At 50.0% G+C, this 9,118-nt stretch overlaps 1 protein-coding gene across 7 annotated transcripts in view; it reads left to right on the top strand.

The window, feature by feature from the left end:
- The first annotated feature begins 4,889 nt into the window (after positions 1–4,889).
- The window catches only part of STK24 (serine/threonine kinase 24), a 113,733-nt gene continuing 109,504 nt past the window's right edge, over positions 4,890–9,118 (top strand). For 4 of the 7 annotated variants that reach the window (XM_044779787.2, XM_044779789.2, XM_044779786.2 and 1 more), the window contains exon 1: positions 4,890–5,679. In XM_044779787.2, coding sequence (XP_044635722.1) covers positions 5,638–5,679 — 42 coding nt within the window. In that variant the 5' untranslated portion in view covers positions 4,890–5,637. Of the gene's footprint in view, positions 5,680–6,221; positions 6,452–9,118 lie in introns of those variants that run through there. The other 3 variants (XM_070520056.1, XM_070520055.1, XM_044779791.2) reach the window with 2 other exon arrangements.

The following is a 9,118-nucleotide window of genomic DNA, read 5'->3' as shown; positions in this document are numbered from 1 at the left end:
GGATTTCCATCACTGAGCTAAAATTTCCCTCTTGTGCTTACAGAGTTTTGAGCTAGGTTTCTGTCACTTCTTATTCAAAGAGCTCTGACTAATAGCATCACTAACATAGCTTCTTAGGAAGCCAAATAAAACTGGGCTGGAAAATCAAGGTATGAGACTACATGCTTATCTTTCTGCAGGTGACACCTTGATGATAGGGTAGTGTTTAGGTCAGTATATTCGTGAGGATTGCAAGCATACTTGGTTATGTGCCTTCTGGAACCGATGTGTGCAACTCACAGGCACATTTTACCTTTGTGTGGTTATACAATGTTCCTTAAGCACATAATTCCCTAGATCTCCTTGAAGTGAAAATTAAAATCATTTTCTACAATTTGTCTTCTTTGTCAGAAAACAGGGCCAAGGGCTTTCAAGAACTGGCGCTATAGTTCCGTGACTGTAGGATGGATGACATCACCCTTCTGGGGATGATTTCATTTCTGCCCTTTCTGGATCCATCTGAAAGCAAACCCAGCCTCAGGAGGGAGTGAAGTCCACACACACACAGCACTTGAGGAGCCTTTGTATACTGAAGCCTTTATCGGCTGATTGGCAGGGTCAAGTGGCCACTGTTCAGAGGGCGACAAGCTCGTTAACCGGCTTTTTGCCAGGCAAAATTGCACATGAGAATTTCTCCAGTGAGTCTGTTCTAAAGTGCCCTTCTAAACAGCCTCAACTTCCCTAGTATGAGCTCCTAGAATTGTCATGCCAGGAATGTGCGAGAAACAGCCCCCTGGCCCCTTGGGGGCTCAGACCCCAATCCTCCTGGTAAGTTGCACCTCCAACTGCAGTGACGCTCAGGGCTGAAGGAGGCACTGGAGAGAAAGGCAGACCTTATTAAACCGTAACCTTTGGGCTGAAATGAGTATTTATTACTTTTGAAGTACTCCCTGCCTTTTCTGGCAGATTTTGCCATGTATTCCAGGTGATTTCTTCTAATTAGAAATATTTTACCAAGCAAACACCTGCTTCTGTTCCCAGCTTCTGCTCGCAGTTGTCCAGTGACTGGAGATTAACGCTCTGGTTTCTACACGAGATAGAGTTGAGGCACTACACCCAAGGAAACGTGAAGCAACGCCTATTAGCAGAAATGTAAAATGTGAAGTGTGTAGAAAGGTCCGCAGGCCTTGGGAGACGAGAGAGGAAGCTCTCGCTCACTGAGCAGAGCCTGGAGGAACCGGCTAAAGGAGCTGACCAGAAACCCACAAACAGTGAAACGGGCATGTTATGGGCTGAATCACGTACCCCCCCCTCCACCCCCGCATTCATATGTTGAAGTCTTAACCCCCAGGACCTCAGAATGTGACTGTATTTCGAGATAAGGTCTTTAAAGAGGTAATTAAGTTAAAATGAAGTCATTAGGGTGGGCCCTAATCTAATATGACAGGTGTCCTTATAAAATGAGGAGGTTAAGACACACACACACACACACACACACACACACACACACAGCCCCCCACAGAGGAAAGACCACGTGAGGATACTGGAAGAAAATGGCCGTCTACAAGCCAAGAAGATGCTTCAAAAGAAACCAACCCTGCTACACCTTGATCTCAGACTTCTAGCCTCCAGAATTGTGAGGAAATAAATTTCTGTTGTTTAAGCCCACAGTCTGTGGCGCTTTGTTACGGCAGCCCTAACAACCATAACTGACATAGAGCGACATGTCTGTGAGAGCTTGCCCTCTGAGCTTCACACCCACAGAACGAAACTTCATTTGCACCCTTCCTCAATGGAGCTGCATCTTTTCCTGGGGCTTTAGCATATATTTCCTTGCCATCATGTCATCCAACTATGACGAGGCATGCTTCTTTATACTGATTTTAATAATCTGTCTTCCTCTTTTGTGTCTTCACCTGCTGAACATGTGTAGAAATTTGTCAAGCCTTCTGTTAGTTACTTACCAAGCTCCTCATATTTCTCCCTTTAAAGTTCACCATGTAAGTCCCTTTCTTTAATCTGAAAATTTAAATTGCTAATGTGCTACTTGTCTGGCTGTTCTTTACAAAGTGGCATTTGGGGGTGTTTATCTTTTCAACTCAGAAGGAGAAGTGAAGGCACTGATTGTTGAATTCTTGTTTCCGGCTGCGCTCTTTGAGCTCTGCCGAGACTACAGGGCTGGCTGCCGGGTCGTCAGCACACAAGGGCTCTATATTTGGAGGGGCTCTATGTGGGCGTATGGAAATGTCCTTTGTGGTCCTGAGTATATGTCAGAGCACAATTCATTGCCCTATTCATGTCCCTAAGTCAACACAAAAGACAAAGAAGGCCAGGGGATGAAAATAATTCCATGGGTTAGCACGTATCTCCATGGAGACCAGAAAATGCATAATCTCTATGGAGACCCTCAAAGTCTCTCCTGAAATTACAGCAGTATATGATCTGTCGTAATTGTAAATTGAGGGTGGAGGGAAAGTGACAAGAGGAAGAGGATGACAGGATAATCTTCTTTCCTTAGTGGAGATTACAGCTATTGTGACTCTAAATTTAATCAATTGTGGTATTGTAAAATTCTGAAGTTTGGATTCTCGGAGACCATGTCCTAGGATGGGATAAGAGGCACTTGAGGATCCAGTGTTTACATGCCCAATGCTAACCCAGATGTCTGACATGTAGTTGTCATTCAAAAAATGTGTTAACGTATGAATGAATGCAGTGAGCAACTGGGCAGGATCTCGTCCTGGGCTCAGGCCCTGTCAAACATCTCTGCTCTGCTAAAACAAAGGGAGAGGGCCACTGTCTGGGGGATGCTGGGGGATGTCTGCATGTGACTGAGCAGCACCAGTAACTCCTATCTTGCTTCTTTCTTCTCTTTGAAAGACAGTAGTGCTCCTTTGCATAAATATGGTCGAAAGAGGAAATGAGGTTGAGTGGTGGTGAGGAGATACACAGGGTATAGGGAGACAGACCAGCTAATGAATGCAAGTCACTGTGTGCAGATAAGTCATATCTCATTGTCACCTACATGTTCTTAGCCTCACTAGCCTCTGGATACAAAACAGGATTCTGATTACTTTTTAGACCCAGGTTATTATGGTCCATTGTCCCCCGTGGCATATTTGTTGGAAATTAGCCCACTGCAAAGTGGGCCCCAGTGTTCTTTGAGAATTTCCTATGGTAATGCCTCCGATCAGTGCCCAACCATTTCTGTCTACTCGTCCTGTTTCTTCCTCCTTAGCTTGCTGCCATGTTACTGTCCTGACTGTTGACCCTAAGGGGAGATATCTTAGCATGATGCTCTCTACTGGTTGACTACCCACTGAAAAAAATCACCTTTAATTCCAAGGATAGCCACTGTTAAATCTTGGCATACATACTTCTAGGTTTTTCTCTGTTTATGCATATACACATAAAATTATATAAATGTAAATTATATATACATTTAAATATAACTTCATATATATGAAGTAGCTTGAGATCAGACTATAATTTTGTACCCTGCAGTTTCTTTCTTAAAAATACATAATGAAAATATCCTCCCATGTTGAAAATATTGGAATACATCATTTTTAATAACTACTCACTGTATGAATATACTATCATTTACTTAACAATCTCTGTAGACTTGTAATGTTTCCAGTTTTCCCACAATTATAACTATCACTGTGCTGCATCTTCTTGTATACTTTCTTAAGCACTTCTTGGTTGTTTCCTTAGGATATGTTGCTGTAAGTAGAACTCCTGGGTTGAAGAGTATTAACATTTTTAAGATTCACATGCTTGCTTGTTTTGCTGTTCATCTCTTCATGTATCCATTTTTTAGGTACACAAAATTTATACTAAGATGGCAAGCTCCTAGGTATTAGGGTTCGTGCTTTTCTTAACTTTGTATTGGCCACATTCTCTTCATAGTACTTGGAGGTGGAGGGCCTTCATGTTGCAGTGAAGACACTGTACCAGTGACGACCATGAAGGGATCTGAACTATCCTGAAGGACCCCGAGGGAAACAAGCCTATTTCCAAAGGGAAAGAGGGACTCAGTTTAAGCACCCCACTCTGATCCAGAGCACCAGAGGGAACTGAAGTTGTAAGAACACAGTGCCACCTCAAAGAATAAATACTCCTTATACGCCCCAGGGAAGGACTTTGAGAGTTCCCTCCAAAAGTCTATGAACTCTTGGGGGCTCACTTTAGTAGGTCCGACCTGGCACAGCGATGGTGCAACAAGGGCATTCACCGGCACGAATGAGGAGCCAGGGGCCCAACAAACCGAGATGCAGCAGATCACTTCGGTGGCTGCCACTCTGTCATTGTAAATAAAATACTTTCCGGAGGCAGTATTGACTCGTTCCTTCTGTCTTTCGCCCGCAGTTGAAGAGGTGGCTAAAAGGTGAAGGTCGAAGCTGGTGCTTTCGCTGGCAGCCGAAGGAGAGGGGGAGGGCCGGGGTAAGTCTAGACATGTTTCCTTCGATTGTCTTCCCTTCCTCCTGGCCCCTCCCCCACCTTTCCCTTCCCCGGGGGGACGCGCCCGCCCTGGTGCGGGGCTCGGACGGTCGGGCTCTGCGCCCTCCCTTAGCTGGCTTCACAGCGCCTAGCATTCCAAGCGGGGCTGTGTTCACGGAGCAGAAGCGCGGGGAATTACCAGCCCCCGGCCTCCCCGCGGTCGGGTTCCTCCTTGGGTTGGTAGGAAACTTCACCCAGACGCCCAACAAGCTCCGCCCCGGTAGTTTTGAACCGGCCACCGGCCAAGGCCCCGCGGGCCACTCTCCTTCTCCTCGGTCCCCGTGCCCCAGACTCTGCCCTCGAGGAGGTCGTCCGGAGCCGGTGTGCTCGGGGGCAGACGGAGAGCAGTGGACTGGCTCGGAGGGCAGGGGGAAGAGGGTAGAGTGAGAGTTGGGGCGCACCGCCCCCGCCCTGCCCAGGCACCTCGGGCGCCCGACCGGCCCCGGGGCTGCGGGTGGGCGCGCGGCCGCCCCCCGGCTCCAAGCCGGTTCCCTCGGTGCCCCGCCGGGAGGCCGCCCCCTCCCCGCCCCGCCCCGCCGCGCCCCGCCCCGCCGGCCCGTCCTCCTCCCCGCGCCGCTCCGCCCCGCCGGCTGGGGGCGGGGGGCGGCCGCGGGAGACACTCCTACCCCCGGCCGCCCCGGCAGGCGGCGGCGCAGGCGGCTGCGGCCTAGGGCGCCGGGCGGCCGCGAGCCTCCTCCCCCTCCGGAAGCGCGGGGCGGGGTCCCCGGCCGGGCCGCGGGGGCGGGCGCGGGGGCCGGGCCGGGGCGGGGCGCGCGGGGCGCTCGGCACTCGCGGGCTCGGCGGCCGGTGCGCGCCCACTCCAGCTCCAGGCGACCGGCGCGCGCGGGCCCAGGCCGCCCGGCTCCAGCCGAGCAGCAGCGGCGGCAGATCGCGGCGAGGCCCCGCGCCCCTCAAGCCCCTCCCCGGCGCCGTGCATGGAGACGTGGCCCGCTGTCCGCCGCTGAGCTCGCCGCCCGGCCCGGGACCGCAGGGGCTGGGGTGGCCTCGGGCTCCGGCCGGTGCCGCCGCAGCCCGACTGGGCTTGGCCGGCCGCCCCCGCCGCCCGAGGGCTGCGCGCGGCCCGCGGACCTCGTCGCCCGCGCGGATCGCCGCGGCCCGGCCGTCCCGTCCCAGGAAGTGGCCGTCCTGCCCGCCATGGCTCACTCCCCGGTGCAGTCGGGCCTGCCGGGCATGCAGGTAGGCAGGATCCGGGCCGCCGAGGGACGGAGGGAGGCAGGGATGCGCGGGCCGGGGCGGAAGCGGGAACTTGGCGGTGTAAACACGGCCCCCCCACGCTGCCCTTTCCGGGGTCGCGCCGGCCGCCCGTGCGGCGGCCCGGGGCGGGGTGTGCGGGGACCTGGGGCCGCGGCCTGGAGGCGGCCCTCGCCGGCCGGCGGCGCAGCGGTCGCCGGGGGATGTGGGGCGCCGCCGCCTCGTCCTCCCGGCTTTCTCCTCTCCCCACGCCTCCCGAGCGCCGGCCCCGGCCCCGGGGAGAAGGGATGCGGAGAAATGCCCTTGGAGGCCCGGCTCGGGCTCTGGGCCCGGCGGGCGGCGGGCGGCCGAGGCCCCTGACCCCCCGGCGGGCGGGCGGGAAGTCGAGAGGTGGAGGGGAGCCCCGGGCGCGCCCCGACTCGTCCCGGGCCGGCTCAGCCGGTGGCGGAGGCAGGGCGGGGTGCGGGGAGGTGTAACCGCCAGCCCCCTTCCAGCGCGTTCGTTCCGCGCCCTTCCTTCTGGAGCAGGCAGAGAAAGTGCGAGCCTGGAAACCTTCTGGAAGGAGGGATCCATCGGACGACGTGCACTGGGGTGCCCTACCGAGGCCGACCCGCCTGATCCCGGACCCTGGGCTTTGCTTTTCAGACTGGATTGGATCCAGATGAGTTCTTCCCAGTCTCCCTCTCCGTTGATACTTGGTGGCATCTTGGTCTACCAGTGACTTTTGGAGGGGGGTGAGGTTGAATTTCAGATGGAGGTGAACGCATTAAAGTTTTTCGCCATTGGGGACTGTATTTTAGCCCTTTGAAAAATAAAACCACCATCCTGGCAGATTTGTAGTGTTTGTAAGCGCCTACGTGGTGGCAAAATGATCAGGATGTCTTTAAAGTTTTGCTCTTTCAGTTTAGCTAAGCGAGTGAACCTAAGAAAACAACCACGATTTTCCAAGTGGATTATTTATTTTAGACATTTACGGGTTCATTTTTTCTTCTTCCCTCGCTCTTGAGGGCTGAGAACTACACTCAGACCTGGCCTCTTAGGAGCTGGGGATCTGCGCCACCTCTTCTGAGGCAGGTCTTTTTAAGCCATGAAAAGAAAAGTGGATTTCACTGTTCAGGTTTGAAATCTGGAAAAATAGGAACATAAAGGTACCAGAATTTTGGTCCAAGTTTCTTCTTTTTTTTTTTTTTTAAGGAGTAGCAGTTACAATTAATATCTTGAGTGTGCTTGAAGAAAACTGTCATTGAATCTCATTTAAAGAGCCTTTAAACTCAACACGCATTTAAAACCTAAGCTTCTGCTGACAACTAAGTAAAAGTCAGATGTGGTTTCTTGGTATTTCCTAAAGTTCTTGCTTTGGTTTGGTTTGAATTTAGAGGCAGGAAGGCAAGGTGAGCTGCGTGAAGAATTATTTCTGACCAGTAGAGCAAGGACTTCTTTGAAATGATAACAAAAATGCATTTAGTTAATATTTTCTTTACACTGACCTTTATATTGTATTAATCTGGTTGTAATCCAGCAGCAAGGCCTCACTTAGAGTTTAGCATGGAGGTATTTGGCCTTTGTGTAAAGCGAATCAGTTTGAAAAGGTACTTAACTGCCCTGCTGGCTGATGCCCTGAGGCCAGTATCAGATGCTCACCAGGTGGTGTCTGGTCTCGACATTTTTTTGCCCTCACTTTCTTTTTTCTTCAAGAGTGTGAGCCAAAATTTTTAAATCCTGGGAAAAGAAGGTAAAATTCCTTTACTAACTTTGCCTCCCAAATATACTGTATTTCCTAAGTAGCGTTATAAGGGAACTGTTTTTGTTTTCTCCGTGTAAAAGCTGATACATTTTTATTTGGTTGAGAGACCACATTTTCAGCTGTGATAGTTTGAAAGGTGCGAAGGTGGCTTCTGACAGCCATCCTGCATTTAAGAACATCTTCAAACTGTGTGATAACTGTTTTTAGTGTGCCATTTGGGGAAGAACATTCCTTTCCTCTCCCTTCCCCCTAAAAGAGAAAAACAACAAGCACATTTATTTTCTACTTGGAATTAGCAGCTGCCACTGCCCGGGGAGGCTTTCCTCGGAGTTGTTGTTGAGGATTAAATGAAAGGCACCTGCCTCGGACTGACTGTTCTCTAGGATAAAACAGGAGGGAAGTACCAACCCTTCCGGGCCCTGTCCTGAGATGTCTCCTCCCTGCTTTTTTTCCCCCTCTCGTCTACTGACCAGGGCTTATAAGGAGCTGGCTTAAAATATTTCAGAAAGGCAGAAAGAGTGAATTCAGGCAGCCTAGGCAAAGATGCTTAAAAATCCCCCCAAAACCTGAATGAGAACATTTTAGTATAAACACCATTCTTTACTGTCTTGCAAATCATTTTTAGGCCTCTTGATTTTCACGGCTACCGCTTGAGGCATAAGTATTATTTATGCCATTTTGTAGATGTGGAAACCAACAGAGACTAATTGAACTGACCAAGGGGAGATAGTGTGTAATGTGGCAAATTTGTGATTGGAAAGCAGGTCGTTCCTCCCATCAAGACTGAACTCCTACTCACCATGCTGAATGATGGCTTTATTATTACTTTTGTGAAAATTAAAGGTTATTTCATTCCAGCTTGGGTTTGCTGAAGAAATTAGAACTATCAGATAGATGTTTTATTCAATCAGCCACTCTTATTGAAGGCTCATGGTCTGGGTGAGGGAGGGATGACTGTAAATCTGAATGAGTTATCATTTTTAGTGAATGTTTAATGAAGGTTGCCACGGGCAGTCCCTTTTTTTTTTTTTTTTACCTCCCACACCCCAGTTTCATATTAGAAAAAAATAGAAATCACGAACTGAATGTCATAGCTACGAAAAGACATAAATCAGGTTGATTTGTGGGTTTCACTACTCTTTGTCCTTCATTGAACATTTGTTGTTTCACTCAATTTTTTCTTTTTTTTAAAAGATTTTATTTTCCCTTTTTTTCCCCCAAAGCCTCCCGGTACATACTTGTATATTTTTTTAGTTGTGGGTCCTTCTAAGTTGTGGCACATGGGACGCCGCCTCAGCATGGCTTGATGAGTGGTGCCACATCCGCCTCCAGGATCCGAACCAGCGAAACCCTGGGCCGCGAAGCAGAGCGCTGGAACTTACCCAACTCGACCGTGGGGTTGGCCCCTGTTTCACTCAATTTAATTCAGATTAAAAGAAAAGCTTCCCTTGGAGGTGGGAGCATTATCAGCTTTTAGTTTGCGTAAGTTGTAATTTAAAAAGGACTAGGTTTTGGTTTATAAGTTTCTCTTACAGAGTTTTATCAGTTACTTTCAAACTCTTCTGGACCTTGACCCACGTGAGAAATATATTTTACATCAAGTCCTGAAACAGAAGTTTCAGAAGATTGTTCTGATCCTTACTTGTGATGTACTGATGTGGGACGTATTTTATTTAGAAA

The sequence above is a fragment of the Equus asinus genome, chromosome 11 (assembly GCF_041296235.1).
Source record: "Equus asinus isolate D_3611 breed Donkey chromosome 11, EquAss-T2T_v2, whole genome shotgun sequence".
Lineage (NCBI taxonomy): Eukaryota > Metazoa > Chordata > Mammalia > Perissodactyla > Equidae > Equus > Equus asinus.
Note: the sequence above shows the minus strand (reverse complement) of the source record. Positions and strands in the feature narration are given on the sequence as shown.